Source organism: Aplidium turbinatum, chromosome 4, assembly GCF_918807975.1.
Source record: "Aplidium turbinatum chromosome 4, kaAplTurb1.1, whole genome shotgun sequence".
Lineage (NCBI taxonomy): Eukaryota > Metazoa > Chordata > Ascidiacea > Aplousobranchia > Polyclinidae > Aplidium > Aplidium turbinatum.
Window position 1 is genome coordinate 128,687 of NC_137475.1, and position 18,510 is coordinate 147,196.

At 43.3% G+C, this 18,510-nt stretch overlaps 1 protein-coding gene across 2 annotated transcripts in view; it reads right to left on the minus strand.

Moving 5' to 3' along the window:
* LOC145768407 (2-oxoadipate dehydrogenase complex component E1-like) overlaps positions 1–18,510 on the minus strand; it is a 61,573-nt gene that overhangs the window by 10,171 nt on the left and 32,892 nt on the right. Inside the window, exons 5-13 of one of the 2 annotated variants that reach the window (XM_082579892.1) lie at positions 13,723–13,834; positions 13,476–13,616; positions 13,144–13,246; positions 4,928–5,066; positions 3,984–4,226; positions 3,213–3,473; positions 2,871–3,027; positions 2,654–2,796; positions 1,252–1,337 (exon numbers count right to left, since the gene is read on the minus strand). In XM_082579892.1, coding sequence (XP_082436018.1) covers positions 1,252–1,337; positions 2,654–2,796; positions 2,871–3,027; positions 3,213–3,473; positions 3,984–4,226; positions 4,928–5,066; positions 13,144–13,246; positions 13,476–13,616; positions 13,723–13,834 — 1,385 coding nt within the window. Of the gene's footprint in view, positions 1–1,251; positions 1,338–2,653; positions 2,797–2,870; positions 3,151–3,212; positions 3,474–3,983; positions 4,227–4,927; positions 5,067–13,143; positions 13,247–13,475; positions 13,617–13,722; positions 13,835–18,510 lie in introns of both variants that reach the window. The other variant, XM_082579891.1, reaches the window with a different exon arrangement.

Sequence of the window (18,510 nt, forward strand, 5' to 3'; positions counted from 1 at the left end):
ATATCAGTTAATTACGGTACTGCAAATAAGTTTGATGAGCTAGAAGGTTAAAAAAATGCTTTGAGAACAATTGACTAAAAAGTCAATTGTGACGTCACTACTGAAAACTTAAACCAACAAATAGGGTGACCCTTTGATTTGAAGTACGATTAGTTAGGATCGATATAAATAATTGTTCAAAATACTTTAAAGATAAAGAGAGGATTGTTGTTCAAATTATACGGTATAGAATTTTAACAAGATAAGGTTATGATTCAAGTGAACACTTCAAGGAGAAAGGAAGTTATGGAAGATGCGTGTTTCAGATGCAAGAAAAGGAAGATTTGGCAGACAACTGGCAACACTAGGTTACCAATGCAGGAGTTTGAATGCCGAGATTTCGAAAATTAACTCAACAAGGGTGTTTAATTTGGGTAAAAAAAAAAAAAGGATTTTCGGATGGATTTATTATTGCAATAGAGGCACAAGTCTACGAATTAATTAATTTAAGTAGCCAGATACTAACTGATTAGAATTAAGGTTAAAAATGAAACAACAAAGTGAAATGGAAAAATAGGCTAGGAATTATTTTAAAAGTCGATAAAGCTAAATTTAGGTTAAACAATGAACATATAGCAATTACTGTAGTATACAATTAACACGACATAAATGATTACAGATTTATATGATTCCTTTCTTGTGAAATGTTTTTCCTTTTCTTCTTAAACCTTGTTCTTCGGGGGAAAAGATAGGGATACCAAGCCCGGGCTGGAATTGCAGATCCCAGGGTTTGATTGGGGTGGAAATAGTTAACTAGGATGGGGGTGGGGATAAAAAAGGAGGGGTTTTTAGAACAACTCACTTTTTCTTTAAATTCTTTCTTTTCTTGACTGAGATTTGGAACTAAGCATCCAGTTATTCGCACGACAGAACGGTGATCTGAATCTAACTTTAAGCTTTCTTTGTAGCCTTTTCTTTATTTATTTCAGCACTTTCGCAATAACAACTAAATCGTCTGGCTCACTAATCTCTTCACTTTTTCTTTAAATTCTTTCTTAGAACACAAAACCATCGAAATTTCCTTAAAACAAGGAAATTCCCTCACTTGTGGAAACACTGGATGTCACAATCACAAAACTTCACATCATCGTCCTCAGACACTTGGGTTCGGCTGTTCAACAGACATTTATTCTGAAGAGGGAGCCTAATACTCTCATCACCGGACACTTAACGTGAAAACTCTTGACATAAATAATATTAAATAATTCTTACCTTTGTGGTACGGAAATAGTTAAATCATCAAAAATCGGTTGAAAGCGAGTTCCTTCTGTGAAATCACTAAGCGGGGAGGTGGCACCCTGGTAAAACAAAATTGTTAAAATGATGATTTGAAAAAACACGGGGTGTAAGTCGGGCCACTGGTAACATTTGTGGCGTAAATGCTGGGAATCCGCACACCCCACGGAAAGAATAAGGAGAATCAAATGACATACAGTGTCCAAAGCGAACCGCAAATAAAGTTATAATCAGAGTTGCCAATTCCGCGGATTTCCCTCGGAATTGGGCTAGTTTTGCTTCAGAGTTCAGGGAAAATTTCAGAAGTCGCGAGTTTTAGGGCTATTTTTTAGGATTGTGTGCGGCTTGATGGTTTTTCATTGAAAGTGTTGAGCTTACACTTCACGGCGTCATAGGTAATCTCATGCAAAGTTTTCTTCTGGTTTAATTTTGCATTCGTTTAGGATCTAGTGTAGTTGCACCAGCTCAGAATACTCACAGAACCTTTGACGAAGGTAACAAAGCAAGCGAGTAAACCCAGCAAACTTTTTTTACAAAGTTAAAATATTAATGAAAAAGGCAATATAACGCAAGAGAACAACTGCACGCACAGCAAGCTGGTGCAAGAGAGAGGCCCAATTACGGATCAATAGGATGCACTGCCAAATAATTATAAATTCAAGACAAATGTATGACCAGTCCAATTAATGTCAAGTTATCTTGTTGTGTATCGCGATTTCGAATATTAAATTCTCTTCAGCACAACTTTATAACAAGCATAGTAAAATCTTCAGTAGGTCAATTTAAGAATGCAGCAGTTAAGTTTAAAAAGAAATCAACAATAGTGTTTTTCGGTTGCTAAGAAACAAATAAATTTAGTCTGCAAGCAGTAGTGACAATATTATGTAAATTATGAAGGGAATTAAGTCATAGCCTACATTAGTAAAACGGAATGACAACGCCAGGAAGGGATTCTGGGGAGGCAAGCCATCCTCGCACAAAAGTGACACAAAATTGCCCTATAACGGATCAAAATGATACAGTCACTATCAATTAAACGCAAAAATAATGAAAAAGGCAATATAACGCAAGAGAACAACTGCACGCCCAGCAAACTGGTGCGAGAGGCCCAATTACGGATCCATACGATGCACTGCCAAAAAACGCCTCAACTTGCTAATTTTACAGGCTGTAAGGTTTGAAGCTCACTGGTTGATTGACTGAATCTTTATCCTAGGACTGAAAAGCTACGTTGAGAGCTTAATTCTGGCAGTTTCGCATAGCCTACTTCTAGAGGCCTTGAATGGCTGACGTAGGTCACCGAGATTGACAGAGTGACGTTTCAAAGTAAAGATGTTGGAGTCACAGCTGTCCGTAATGACTAGAGGGCAGCACATACCTGATATCTAAGCAGCATCTTTGGTGACGCAACAATCAGAGGCTTTCGGAAATCTCGAACCATTTGTCGACGCAACAAGTGGAAGATTTGAGCGGCGGTCGTCGGGTGGCAGACTGAAGCGTTCACGTCATCTCCATCGATCTCTGTAGGAAGCAAGCGATGAATCGATTCTTTATCAAAATGAACTAAAAGAGATGATGATGAAGACGATGATCACCTGTTTCGCTGCTGTTTGTGGATTGCAGGAATCTTTCGATGCGAGCAGAAGAATGCTCTGGACCCGCTCCGTCGTATCCGTGGGGCAGGAGGAGCACTAATCCGCTTTGGTACATCCATTTCGCTTCTCCCGACATCACTAAAGTGTCCACCATGACCTGAGCAGTGGTGAAGAAGTCACCAAACTGCGCCTCCCACACGACCAATCGATTCGGACTCTCAATGCTCACGCCATACTCAAAGCCGAGAGCCGCCTCTTCCGAGAGAAGCGAGGACACAATCTATAACAACAATGGTCAAGCACAACTCTTTGAACAATGGCAACAACGTAACCGGCATGTACCTCGATCTTAGCCGTCTGGTTAGGGTGCATGTGGTTGAGAGGCTGATGCAAACGCCCACTACCCTGGCAAGTCAACGAGGCATGTCGCTGGCTGAAGGTGCCGCGCCCACTGTCCTGCCCACACAGTCGCACATTGAATCCCTGGTTGAGTAAAGTCCCAAAAGCCAGCGCTTCTGCTAACGCCCAGTCCACGGTCAGATTCATCTCGATCTTCTTCAAACGAGCGTCCGCGTGACTTTTCTTCAAGTGATCGTGCATCAGCTGTCATGGCAACGTAAGTTAGTTTCCGTCTAAACCTCTAAGCTTTCCTGCCAATGCAACGCATGGTGGGAATGGGATACATAAAAGTGTTTGTTGATGTCTTTTCAGTATAATTCTTATTGGTAATATTTCATAATACGTACGAAGGTGATAAAGCGTTCTTGTGACCTCATAAGATCCCTCTCTCGTTTCATCATGTGCTACATGAAAGGTTGAGAAAAGTAATTCAAAGACAAAATATTGAAGGGCAACAACAAAATAGGGACAAACGACGTCACATTCTTGATACAAAGGGTTAGATTTCACGTTTGCAGCTTATGAAAAGTGTAAGTAAAAGGTTGTCGAGCTTCACTAATGAATGCGATACTGGCATAAGTCTGCTCGCAGTAATGCCAAGTGAAGCTATGGGAGTTCTTGGTCAAAATCCTTACAACTATTAGCTTGTTTAATTATTGTTGCGTCATTAATGACATCACAACGGCAGAAAGGTCAAACTATAGTGGAACTTACAAATTCCTCAGAAACTTCTGAGCTCTTCGATCCGATAAACCTGAGCTCCTCCACAGGACAGCCAGTGTCCCATAAGGTCACGTGATGGCTTTTGGGGATACTCATGTTGGCCCAACTTGAATTGGGAGACAAATAAGATGAGGAGGGGACGTGGGTCTCGCACCGCCTGAAGGCCGCGTTCAACATCAAGGTATGATCATCCTTCCATGTTTGTATTTGGTCGTCATCGATGACGCCATCCTCCTGCAGGACAACCACGTGATGTAATACTGGACTGCACACAACCATGGTTCATCAGAATCGTACACACGCAGAATGCGCAATGACACACACTCACTGTTAATCTCCGTGACGCGACAATTTATCGAAAGACAATTTATCAAACGACAGTTCATCGAACGACAGTTTATCGAAAGACAGTTCATCGAACGACAATTCATCGAAACAACAGTTTATCGAAACAACAGTTTATCGAAACGACAGTTCATCGAAACGACAGTTCATCAAATGACAGTTTATCGAAACGACAGTTCATCGAACGACAATTCATCGAAGGGGCTAGAAGCTAGGGGTTAAAGGTTGGGAGTTAAGGGGTAGGGTTAGGGGTTAGTGGTTGGAGGAAGGGTTACGGTTATGTTTTCGATTAACTGTCGTTCCAGGCCCGTAGCCAGCCGGGGGCCAGGGGGGCCTCGCTCCTCTGAAAAAAATTTCGCCCCCCCTTGTAAAATCCCAACATTCAAGAGCAACAGCTACAATTATAATGATTTTGCCCATTTAAATTTTTTCGGCCCGCCCTAAAAAAAGTTGGCCCCCTTTGCTCTGCGGTCTGGCTACGGCCCTGTGTCGTTCGATATATTGTCGTTTGATAAACTGTCGTTTCGATAAACTGTCGTTTTGATAAACTGTCGTTCGATAAACTGTCGTTCGATAAACTGTCGTAGTACCGTTAATCTCGAAGCGTACGAGTCAGGAACTGAAACCCGATCTTGTATCAGATTATACATGAGGGGTTGGGTGAAGGTGGGGTCATCCATCTCGTTGTGGCCCCAGCGTCGAAAGCACAGCATGTCAACAATGATGTCACTGCAATGAGTCGTGCTGGTTAGTGGGGGCTCAATTTTAAACCAAGATGAAGGCGAGAAGACTTTCAGAAGGGGAAGTAGATTTGGTCAAAGTCTAAACAGTTCAAAAATAAACAAGAGCCACATAAAGCAACAACACACTGACGCTTTAACAACATTTGTCATAGTACATGACAGGAGAACTGTGATCCGAAAGCCAGTGCAATCCGCTACTACCACAGCGAACTCGCAGCACAAGGTTTCAACAGGTGGTTAGTTTCTACATAATAAAGCTTTCAAGGCTTCACCACCTTTCCCCCCCTCATTGACGTGCTGGTAGACTATCGATTGTTGCAGCTAGTACTTAGCACTATTTTTTTTTCGTTTTGAGCACGTTAATGAAGAAAACTAAAATAACGCAATTGTGCAAAAGATTAGTAAAACTATCTTAGTGTCGAAGCACTCAATCAACCACAGCAAGCTATCAGTATTGCGCTGATGATCATCACACTGATGAACATCGTGTTGATGAACATTGCGCATGGTAAAGATGTGCTGATAAGCATCACGCTGATGAGTATCGCGCTGATGAGTATCGCGCTGATGAGTATCGCGCTGATGAGTATCGCGCTGATGAGTATCGTGCTGATGAGTATCGCGCTGATGAGTATCGCGATGATGAGTATCGCGCTGATGAGTATCGCGCTGATCAGGGCTGCGATTTTTTCTTTCTTGTCGAACGACCAAAAATTCTACGCTTGTTTGTCGAATAGTAATATGACGTCACAAGAGTCATATTGTAAGCGTTTGGCCGCGAGTTACCACACAAGTTGTGTGGTATCAGAGTCACTTACTTTAAGTTTTTAATCGCACGCTGGTTGAGTGATTCCATCTACGATGGCAAAAACATTGCCGTCGCCAAATCAACACACCTTGGATTGCTGCGACAATTGCCGTATGCTTTAATGTTTAATCAAAAGAAATTTTATGCGCTTCTTCATTGCATGTCACACGGCGGTAGCCCAGAGCATCACGCAAGCTATTTTATGCGCTGACAATGCTCTTGTGAACTGTAAAAAGTTTGCAACCTTATAAATACCGGCTTATTGTTACGCAAAAGTTATTCTTTCATCGAATGCTTATTGTTTACCGGTGTCGTTGCGAATATAAATCATCGTGAAAGAAGATACAGTTAAAAGTGGAATTTACCTGCTATAGATTATCAAACAGAAGGAAAAGTTAGTGTGGTATTTTGCAAAATTTGTAAAGAATTTTATGACGGAAACAAATCGGAATTAGAAAAGCTACGGGGTCAAGTTAAAAAAGTAGTACAAAATTGGATAAACGGTTCTTCGGCAGAAAATAAAAATAATGCTTCTGATCATATTGCATTGCGCGTTCATGAACGGGCAGTTTTGCGTCTTCAAGTATGCCAGTGACGATGCGACAGCTTCATCCTCCCATACAGCGTCTTATGATTCCGATTCTGACAGCTAGTTCTTTATCAAACAGACTCGTGTTTGCTCGCAGTATCTCAATTGTGCCGAAATTATGTTAGTGTAAACGTAAATCGAGGCAATCATCTCGCAGTGAGATATTAATTTGTTACCGGTACCTGGTTGAACAATTAACGTTATTTTATGATAATTCAAAGTCGCTAGATGTCGAATTAATGTAAAACAAACGTAAATTTCTTCTTGGGCATTGTTACGCAGGCAGTAAAATTCGTTATTTTTGCATTGACTTAACGTCTGTAGACGTTGAATCAATGTAAAAATGATGATTTTTGCTGTCTGGGTACGCAATGTAACCCGCCAGTAAAATTAAATAGATTTGTGCTGACTCGAACGTTGAATCAACCCAAAATTAACATACTTTTCTCCCTGAGTTATTTAATGATTTAACGTAACAGCGTGCGTATCGCTACTTTTGGTATTATTACATCACTACAAATCAAACAGTGCGGTCGTGACTCGTGATAGACTACTCTAGTATATTTTTCGCTTCTCATTTTTTCGATTCAACGTCTGCAGACGTTGAATCGTCTGCAAACGTTGAATCAATGTAAAAACGACGGGTTTTGCCAGCTGGGTTGTGTGCTTTTGTGAATGCAAAATCGCTCATTACGTAATCACAGAAACCCTTTTAGTGGATGGAAGTCAAGTTGCAGCCGTGTTTATCTGTCTACTATTCTTTATTCACATTGCAAAACATTTCTGCAATCTTGGAACAACAAGTGCATAAGTCAGACATAAATCCAAACTTGCAAACACGTTGACAATTAAAGTAGCCTACTTCGGTTATTTTATCTATAAAAGAAACCCGTTGTGTCGAATAGCGCAAAATGTGTGTGGCGAAATGTTTGATGCCAGGCGTTGGAACTTCGATCAAAGCATTCTCCCGCAGTGTTGAAAATGGCGGCGCTGACGCCTTGGGAGTTTCTCGTGTGAATCGAGGCTTTTAGACTTTGCTTTGAAGTACCTGGCGCAAGAAAGTTTACGTAAGTCAGCACTCTTATGATTGCATCACGTGATGTCCCCCCCCCCCGATTGTTCCTCAACCTGACGACGTTTAGTCCTCTCTCAGTTTTTTTTTTTCGTAAGGCACGGCGTTTGTCGAATAGTGATGGCGTGTGTCGAGTGACCTCGTCACCGAAAAAGGCAAAAATCGCAGCCCTGGTGCTGATGAGTATCACGCTGATAAGCATCACGCTGATGAGCATCGCGCTGATTAGTATCGCGCTGATGAGTATCGCGCTGATGAGTATCGCACTGATGAGTATTGCACTGATGAGTATCGCACTGAGTATCATGCATCGCGCTGATGGGTATTATGCTGATGATCATCGCAGTGATGAGTATCACGTTGAAGGGTATTGCAATGATTAGTATCGCATTGATGAGTATCGTGTTGATGGGTATTGGATGAGTATCATGCTGATAAGTATCACGCTGATAAGTATCAATGTATCATTCGTTTTGATTACAATAATGAAGAAAACTAAAATAACGTAATTGTGCAAAAGATTAGTAAAACTATCTTGGTGTCGGAGCACTCAATCAACCACAACAAGCTATCAGTATTGTGCTAATGATCAATGATCATCACACTGATGAGAACCACGTGTTGATAAACATTGCGCATGGTAAAAATGTGCTGATAAGCATCACGCTGATGAGTATCGCGCTGATGAGTATCGCACTGATGAGTGACGCGCTGATGAGTATCACGCTGATAAGCATCATGCTGAGGATCATTGTACTAAAGATCATTGCACTTAAAAGCATCGCGGTGATGGGTATCACGCTGATGGGTATCATGCTGATGATCATCGCAGTGATGAGTATCGCGCTAATGAGCATCGCGTTGAAGGGTATTGCAATGATTAGTATCGCGTTGATGAGTATAGTCTTGATGAGTATCGTGTTGATGTGCAGCGTGTTGATGGGTATTAGCTGAGTATCATGCTGATGAGTATCACGCTGATAAGTAACAATGTATCATTCGTTTTGAGCACAATAATGAAGAAAACTAAAATAACGTAATTGTGCAAACGATTAGTAAAACTATCTTAGTGTCGGAGCACTCAATCAACCACAACAAGCTATCAGTATCGCGCTAATGATCATCACATTGATGACAATTGCGCTGGTAAAGATTGTGCTGAGAAGCATCACCCTAATGAGAATCGCGCTGATGAGTATCGTGCTGAAGATCATTGCACTTAAAAGTATCACTCTGATGGGTATCGTGCTGATGATCATCGAGGTGATGAGTATCGCGCCAATGAGCATGGCATTGAAGGGTATTGCAGTGATCAGTATCACGTTGATGGGTATCGTGGTGATGGGTATCGTGGTGATGAGTATCGTGGTTAGGCAGTCCTCGAAATTAGCGGCAGCACACGGCAATTGCCGTGGTAAATGCCGCCGCAAACGTCATAATGGCCATTCTGTTACGGCAATAAAAATGCCGTCGCAAAATGAGCACTTGATTAGGACAAAAATTTTTCAAAATTTCTTCCTGTTTGATTTACTCGCAGCGTGAGTTTAATCGCAGAAACATCGCACCAAGACCTCACCTCGGACTATTTTACTTGCTGTGAACACTCACACAGTCTTCAAAATTAGCATATTTTTACTTCGCAAAAATGTTGACGAGGCCAAACGGCAAAAGTTGAAATTGCCTCGGCAATTGCTGTGAACGTTTATTACGAAAAAATTGTACCAAAACATGCAAAACGAGAAGTGAAAAAAATAATCGAATAGTCTATCACGACCGCACTGTTTGATTTGTTGTGATGTAATGATACCAAAAGTAGCGATAAAGCGATCAACGTGATACGCACGCTGTTACGGTGATTCACGTTATAACTCATTGGGGGGGGGAAAAGTAAGTTAATTTTGGGTTGATTCAACGTTCGAGTCAGCACAAGTCGATTTAATTTTTCCGGCGAGTTATATCGCGTAACAACAATGCCCAATAAGATATTTATGTTTGTTTTACATTAATTCGACATCTAGCGACGTTAAATTATCATGAAATAACGTTAATTGCTCAGTCAGGTACCGATAACAAATCAATAGCTCCCTGCGAGAAGATTGCCTCGGTTTACGTATACAGTACAGTGAGTACACTAACATAATTTCGGCACAATTAGGATACTGCGAGCAACACAAAGTCTGTTGGATAAAGAACTAGTCAGAATCGGAATCATCGGAGGACGAGGTTGTCGCGTTGTCACTGGAATACTTGAAGACGCAAAACTGCCCGTTCATGAACGCGCGATGCCATATGATCGGAAGCATTACTTTTCTTTACTGCCGAAGAACCATTTATCCAATTTTGTATCACTTTTTATATTCGCAACGACACCGGTCAAAAATAAGCATTCGATGAAAGAATAACTTTTGCGTAACAATAAGCCAGTATTTATAAGGTTGCAAATTTTTTACAGTTCGCAAGAGCATTGTCAGCGTATAAAATAGCGTGTGTGATGCTCTGGGCTATTTTTTTTTTTTTGATTACAGCATACGGCGATTGCCGCCGCAACCCAAGGTTTGTTGATTTGGCGACGGCAATGTTTTTGCCGTCGTAGATGGAAGCTAATTTCGAGGGCTGGTTAGGGGTGTTCAATTTCGATTTTCGATTTGATTCGATTTCGATTATGGTGATATTCGAAATTCGTTTTTCGTATCGGACATATTCGAAATTATAGCAGCCCTTTCGGCTGAACGCGGTTGAAAGTAACGCGAGTGGCGCGAAATCTGTCTTGTCGCATTTTGCAAGCGAAAAAAGACTGACGCATGCGCATCGACGATCACGTAACTACCACACGCTCTCGCGGGTCCAACGGGCAGTCCTGCACCAGGGATGCCAGGTTGGCATTCTTAATGCCAAATTTCTCTCAAGAATGAAGATAGCTACTAGCTAGGTTGTGCAATAGCAGAAAGTGTAGGCTGAGCTTTGTCGCAGTTTTATCCATTTTTTACCGAATCCATAGGCGCCTAAGCCGTGGGGGCAGGGCCGTAGCCAGACCGCAGAGCAAGGGGGGCAACTTTTTTTTTAAGGGGGAGGGGGAGAAAAAATTTAAATGGGCAAAATCATTATAATTGTAGCAATGTAGCTGTTGCTCGAGAATGTTGAGATTTTGCCAAAGGGGGCAAAATTTTTTTCAGGGGGGCGAGGCCCCCCTGGCTGGCTACGGGCCTGCGTGGGTGCCAGGCCCCCACGCATATTTCTGTGTGGGGGCAACTTTTTATGTTGTATTGAATATTGATACATAAAACAATAGATCAGCGGTGCTTAAACTGGGGGGCGCGAAAGGTTCACAAGGGGGGCGCGAGCGATCTCAAACTATGTGACTAAACGCATGTGACTAAACGTCGCGTAATGAAATTTTGGGGTCGTAATGAAATAGTTTAATTTAGTCTAGTGCCGGTAGGTTGTAGTCTTGCCATGATGTCAATTGACCGCAACCGTCGGTATGAAATGTCGAACGATAAAATATAACCAATCGTAACAATTGATGCATTGTTACGTTATCATTGCTGTAACGTGCTGACCATCTAGAAGTGGATTTATTGCCAGGATAAAGCAAAAAAGTCCCAATGCTATTGGATCTCACTGCGTGATTCACCGTGAGGCTCTGGCCTCCAGGACTCTACCAGCTGCAATGAAAGATAAGCTTAGGCCTACAGTAATCATACGAGCCGTCAACTTCGTCAAAACCAGTGCCGTCAATAAGAGACTGTTTACCAAGCTGTGCAAGGATATGGATTCGAACCATGAGACTCTCCTTTTCCATACATCTGTTCGTTGGTTATCGAAAGGTAATATGTTAGCCCGCGTGTATGAAATGAGAGATGAACTGATGCTATTTTTGGAAGCTCATGGGAAGCAAGATCTCCTTCTGCCATTTTCATCGGAGAAGTTTCAGCTGGAGTTGGCATACCTCGTGGACATTTTCGAGGCCCTCAATAACTTAAATCCGCTCTTGCAGGGCAGAAATACTGACCGAATTAATAGCTATGATTCCATTCGAGCATTTGTGGCAAAGCTGGGGTTGTGGCACCACCGAATACAAATAGGAAATGCAGCTTCATTTCCCAACCTAGATACTGCACTTGACAAAAAGCAACTTGAACTGGAAGGTGAGCTTAAGGCTGAAGTGGAGGCTCACCTTCAGCTTTTGAAACAAGAATTCGAACGCTATTTCCCAGACTTGGGTGACACCGACCTTCCAGAATGGAAGATGACAAGAAATCTCTTTCGTGTTAACGAGGACATTCTTCCCGACGGTTTGCAAGAGGAATTCTTGGAAATAAAGTGTAACTCCACTGCAAAAGACGATTATGAAGCAATGCCACTAACTGATTTTTGGATTGAATATTTGCACGATACGCACACTTCTTCCGTTTTCGTCTACTTATCTGTGCGAGAGTGGCTTTTCTACACTTTTGAACATAAAAACAAAACATCGAAACAAACTTATTGATTGTGAAGCCGATCTGAGGTGTGCATTATCAGCTACAAAGCCTCAAATTAAACTTTTGGTTTTATTTATCGTCTGCAGCCCGGTTTTTAGAAAACCAGTAATTAGTGAACTCACACAACCATGCTAATTAAGGGATGGAGTACTGATTCCCGAATGTCTGACTACTAAATATTGCGTTAATATTAACTTGCAATAGGCTATCTCACAAATGTTGATCGCAAAGGCATTGCTTTAAATGTATTTATATCAAAACTAACCATACCCAACAAAGCAGAGATTTTGATATCTTTTTATAGATGAGAATAGAACTTCTGCAACATCAACACTAAACAAGTAACTTGTTCAAAAGGGTTTTAAAAAACATGCACCCGATAAATAAAAAGCCAAGAAATTTAAAAGAATACAATAAAAAATACCATCTGGCAACCTTGTGGTTTGCGAGGTTTGCTACGTTTGCTAGGTTTGCGACGTTTGCTAGGTTTGCTACGTTTGCTAGGTTTGCGAGGTTTGCTAGGTTCGCTACATTTAAAGACGGCCGCCTGGAGCTGTAGACGTTATTTTGTGTTCTTTTTTCGCAAATTTTCATGGCTTTTTTTCGCGTTTTCTAGAGAATTTTCATGTCGTTTCTTTCAATAAAATCACATTTTGCAGTTAGGTGAATAGTTGTGACATTCGAAATCGAAATTCGGAAATCGAAAACAAATTGAATTTCGAATATTCAAATAATCGAAATTGAACACCCCTAATTGTGGTGATGGGTATCGCGGTGATGGGTATCGCGGTGATGGGTATCGCGGTGATGGGTATCGCTGTGATGGGTATCGCGGTGATGGGCATCGCGGTGATGGGCATTGCGGTGATGGGCATTATGCTGATGAGTATCATGCTGACAAGTATCATACTGATGAGCATCGTTCTGATAAGTATCATGCTGATGAGTATTGCACTGATAAGTATCATGCTGATGAGCATCGCACTGATAAGTATTGTGTTGATGAGTATCACGCTGATGACCATCGCACAGATGGGTTTTGCAGTTACAGTTCTTTATCCACGGTTCTCAAACACACCAAATCACAAGATTTTAACAACACCAACCAACCTTCTGTACTTGGTACGATATTGGACGGCTATTTCTGCCCCTCTCCAAACCATCTCCGGGTTATCTCCATTCACATGGAGCACAGGACATCCGATCATCTTCCCTTGATACAATTTACACTTTAAACTTTCCCACCAGCGTCATCGAACAACAAGGAGCCTCACATTTCATTTGATAATTATGTAACAACCGTGTACTAATTATGTTTGCAATTTTATGATACCAGAAGAAGTAATCAAATTAAGTTTATATACTTAAAAAATCGACGCTTCCTCCGTTTCAAGACAATGCTCAGCGCGGTAACGTTGTCATAGCAACGGGAGAAGACCTACCAATGTCACTTGCATATCGGCTGGACCTCCCCAAGTCTGACGTAGTTGTGAATCCAACTTGGTTGTTCACAATCAAATGGATAGTTCCTCCAACTGTGAACATGGGTAGCTTTGACATGTTCATGCATTCCATAACGACACCTGCAATATTAAAACTGAGGTTAGAAATCATCGTTGCCATGCCAACCATCACACGGAGGAGGCAACAAATGGCAGTCCAGTGACGTCATGACAAGTGACAACATACCTTGTCCAGCGATGGAGGCGTCGCCATGAATGACCAAGCAAGCAGCCGCCTTCTCCTCATCTAGAGTCTGCTGGCGAGCCCGGCACTTTCCCATGGCAACGGGGTTCACTCCCTGAATACCAACGGGGTCACCAAATATGCAATTATTTGTCAACAATACTGTCGTTTATTATCATCAACATAGTTCTTTGTGATTAATTATTATGACAAAGCAATCATGAATATTTGAGTCCATGGATACTTAAATCATGGTGACCGTGGTTACTTGACGCATGGTGACTGTGGTGACGTGACTCATGACGATCATGCACGAAGCGAATAAGAACATAGGTTCGACAAGAGCATGTATCTCAAGACCTAATGACATGCCTGTAGGTGGGCACATAGGTTAGTTGACTGAAGGTGGGCACAAAGGTTGTCTGAAGGTGGGCACAAAGGTAGTTACCTGAAGGTGGGCACAAAGGTTAGTTGTCTGAAGGTGGGCACAAAGGTTGTCTGAAGGTGGGCACAAAGGTAGTTGCCTGAAGGTGGGCACAAAGGTAGTTGCCTGAAGGTGGGCACAAAGGTTAGTTGTCTGAAGGTGGGCACAAAGGTTGTCTGAAGGCGGGCACAAAGGTTGTCTGAAGGTGGGCACAAAGGTTAGTTGCCTGAAGGCGGGCACAAAGGTTGTCTGAAGGTGGGCACAAAGGTAGTTGCCTGAAGGCGGGCACAAAGGTTGTCTGAAGGTGGGCACAAAGGTAGTTGCCTGAAGGTGGGCACAAAGGTTAGTTGTCTGAAGGTGGGCACAAAGGTTGTCTGAAGGTGGGCACAAAGGTTGTCGGAAGGTGGGTACAAAGGTTGTCTGAAGGTGGGCACTAAGGTTAGTTGCCTGAAGGTGGGCACAAAGGTTGTCTGAAGGTTGGCACAAAGGTTGTCTGAAGGTTGGCACAAAGGTTAGTTGCCTGAAGGTGGGCACAAAGGTTGCCTGAAGGTGGGCACAAAGGTTGCCTGAAGGTGGGCACAAAGGTTGTCTGAGGGTGGGCACAAAGGTTGTCTGAAGGTGGGCACAAAGGTTGTCTGAAGGTGGGCACAAAGGTTGTCTGAAGGTGGGCACAAAGGTAGTTGCCTGAAGGTGGGCACAAAGGTTAGTTGTCTGAAGGTGGGCACAAAGGTTGTCTGAAGGTGGGCACAAAGGTTGTCGGAAGGTGGGTACAAAGGTTGTCTGAAGGTGGGCACTAAGGTTAGTTGCCTGAAGGTGGGCACAAAGGTTGTCTGAAGGTTGGCACAAAGGTTGTCTGAAGGTTGGCACAAAGGTTAGTTGCCTGAAGGTGGGCACAAAGGTTGCCTGAAGGTGGGCACAAAGGTTGCCTGAAGGTGGGCACAAAGGTTGTCTGAGGGTGGGCACAAAGGTTGTCTGAAGGTGGGCACAAAGGTTGTCTGAAGGTGGGCACAAAGTTTGCCTGAAGGTGGGCACAAAGGTAGTCTGAAGGTGGGCACAAAGGTTGTCTGAAGGTGGGCACAAAGGTTAGTTGCCTGGAGGTGGGCACAAAGGTTGTCTGAAGGTGGGCACAAAGGTTAGTTGTCTGAAGGTGGGCACAAAGGTTAGTTGCCTGAAGGTGGGCACAAAGGTTGTCTGAAGGTGGGCACAAAGGTTAGTTGCCTGAAGGTGGGCACACAGGTTAGTTGTCTGAAGGTGGGCACAAAGGTTGTCTGAAGGTGGGCACAAAGGTTGTCTGAAGGTGGGCACAAAGGTTGTCTGAAGGTGGGCACAAAGGTTGTCTGAAGGTGGGCACAAAGGTTAGTTGCCTGAAGGTGGGCACAAAGGTTAGTTGTCTGAAGGTGGGCACAAAGGTTGTCTGAAGGTGGGCACAAAGGTTGCCTGAAGGTGGGCACAAAGCTTGTCTGAAGGTGGGTACAAAGGTTAGTTGTCTGAAGGTGGGCACAAAGGGTGTCTGAAGGTGGGCACAAAGGTTGCCTGAAGGTGGGCACAAAGGGTGTCTGAAGGTAGAGCTCGACCGATATATCGGTCAGCCGATATGTATCGGCCGATATCAGGTGTAGCCGATATATTGTATCGGCTATTTTTCGCCGATAAACATCGGCCAGCAAAAGCACACTCAAAACCAGCCATAAATGCCTTTAGAAGAACAAACACAAGTTGCTCATACGTGCTTGCATAGCACGAACAATATTATTGTTGCGAGAATATAATTTCCCGCTCATTCTAGTGCGCGCATCTAGAAAATGTTAATACTGTATCCCTTTCCATTCAAGCAGAAAAACGTTCGATTTTTACATTGCTTTAACGATTGATGACATTGAATCAACGTAACAAAAGTGAATTTTTCGCTAAGAATCGATGGGAGCACGCGCAACTTAGTTTAAGTCTTACGTCACAATGTCTGGCTTTGATCTCCGAATAATATTGATAAGGCAAGGTTGGTTACTAAATTAGATTATACGAGTAGCCTATTACAGCAAGATGAAGCAAAATTTGTTAAGTTTTGGTATTAGAGTAAGAAAGAAAAGGCCCATGGAAAATTTACTTTTGCTCACATAACACGCAAAAATATACCTAAAGAAAAATACCAAGTGACTTTGCACAGCAGAAAATAGTAGCGGTAGTGTAGAAGTTTTCCGACTCGTGTCCAAAGCATGACTCATGTCCAATTTGTGACGCAAAAATCCACACGACCTCGTTCGGTAGAAGTTAATCAATTATGCGGCGTATTGCAGCTACACGGCGCTGTGACTCTCCAAGCGCACCTCGTTGGTCTGATGAAAACCTTCGCTAAAATTTTAAAAAGCTTTCCAAACCGTAGCCAATAGCCATAGCTCTTAAATGGCGAAGAATTCAAACCGGACACGTTTGTCCGCCGTCAACAAAAACGAATTTCGAGGCCTAGGTTGTTTCTTTTTTGTTTTTTTTTCTCATGTTTTTTTGTGATTAGTGTTAAGAATGATTTTTCCATTACAGCAACAAATGCATAAACTTTCTTGGACTGGTTTGTTGCTTAATAAATTTGTTAGTAACAAATTTTTCGTAGCTGATATATATCGGCCGATATATATCGGTATCGGCCCAAAAATTTCATAAATATCGGTATCGGCCTGAAAAAGTGATATTGGTCGAGCTCTATCTGAAGGTGGGCACAAAGGTTAGTTGCGTGGAGGTTGGCACAAAGGGTGTATGAAGAAGGTTAGTTGCGTGGAGGTGGGCACAAAGGGTGTCTGAAGGTGGGCACAAAAGGTGCCTGAAAGTGGGCACAAAGGTTAGTTGCCTAAAGGTGGGCACAAAGGTGAGTTGTCTGAAGGTGGGTACAAAGGTTGTCTGAAGGTGGGCAAAAAGGTTGTCTGAAGGTAGGCACAAATGTTGTCTGAAGGTGGGCACAAAGGGTGTCTGAAGGTGGGCACAAAGGTTGTCTGAAGGTGGGCACAAAGGTAGTTGCCTGAGGGTAGGCACAAAGGTAGTTGCCTGAAGGTGGGCAAAAAGGTTGTCTGAAGGTAGGCACAAAGGTTGTCTGAAGGTGGGCACAAAGGTTGTCTGAAGGCGGGCACAAAGGTTGTCTGAAGGTGGGCAAAAAGGTTGTCTGAAGGTAGGCACAAAGGTTGTCTGAAGGTGGGCACAAAGGTTGTCTGAAGGTGGGTACGAAGGTTGTCTGAAGGTGGGCACAAAGGTTGTCTGAAGGTGGGCACAAAGGTTGTCTGAAGGTGGGCACAAAGGTTGCCTAAAGGTGGGCACAATGGGTGTCTGAAGGTGGGTACGAAGGTTGTCTGAAGTTGGGCACAAAGGTTGTCTGAAGGTGGGCACAAAGGTAGCCTAGTTGCCTGAGGGTAGGCACAAAGGTAGTTACCTGAAGGTGGGTACAAAGTTAGTTGCCTGAAGGTGGGCACAAAGGTTAGTTGTCTGAAGGTGGGTACAAAGGTTGCCTGAAAGAGGGCACAAAGGTTGTCTGAAGGTGGGCACAAAGGTTGTCTGAAGGTGGGCACAAAGGTTACCTGAAGGTGGGCACAAAGGTTGCCTGAAGGTGGGTACAAAGGTTGCCTGAAGGTGGGCACAAAGGTTGTCTGAAGGTGGGCACAAAGGTAGTTGCCTGAGGGTAGGCACAAAGGTAGTTGCCTGAAGGTGGGTACAAGGTTAGTTGTCTGAAGGTGGGCACAAAGGTTGCCTGAAGGTGGGCAAAAAGGTTGTCTGAAGGTAGGCACAAAGGTTAGTTGCCTGAAGGTGGGTACAAGGTTAGTTGTCTGAAGGTGGGCACAAAGGTAGTTGCCTGAAGGTGGGCACAAAGGTTGTCTGAAGGTGGGTACGAAGGTTGTCTGAAGGTGGGCACAAAGGTTGTCTGAAGGTGGGCACAAAGGTTGTCTGAAGGTGGGCACAAAGGTTGTCTGAAGGTGGGCACAAAGGGTGTCTGAAGGTGGGCACAAAGGTAGTTGCCTGAAGGTGGGCACAAAGGTTAGTTGCCTGAAGGTGGGCACAAAGGTTGCCTGAAGGTGGGTACAAGGTTAGTTGCCTGAAGGTGGGCACAAAGGTTAGTTGCCTGAAGGTGAGCACAAAGGTTAGTTGTCTGAAGGTGGGTGCAAAGGTTGTCTGAAGGTGGGCAAAAAGGTTGTCTGAAGGTAGGCGCAAAGGTTGTCAGAAGGTGGGCACAAAGGGTGTCTGAAAGTGGGCACAAAGGTTGCCTGAAGGTGGGTACAAAGGGTGTCTGAAGGTGGGCACAAGGGTGTCTGAAGGTGGGCACAAGGTTAGTTGCCTGAAGGTGGCACAAAGGGTGTCTGGAGGTGGACACAAAGGGTGTCTGGAGGTGGACA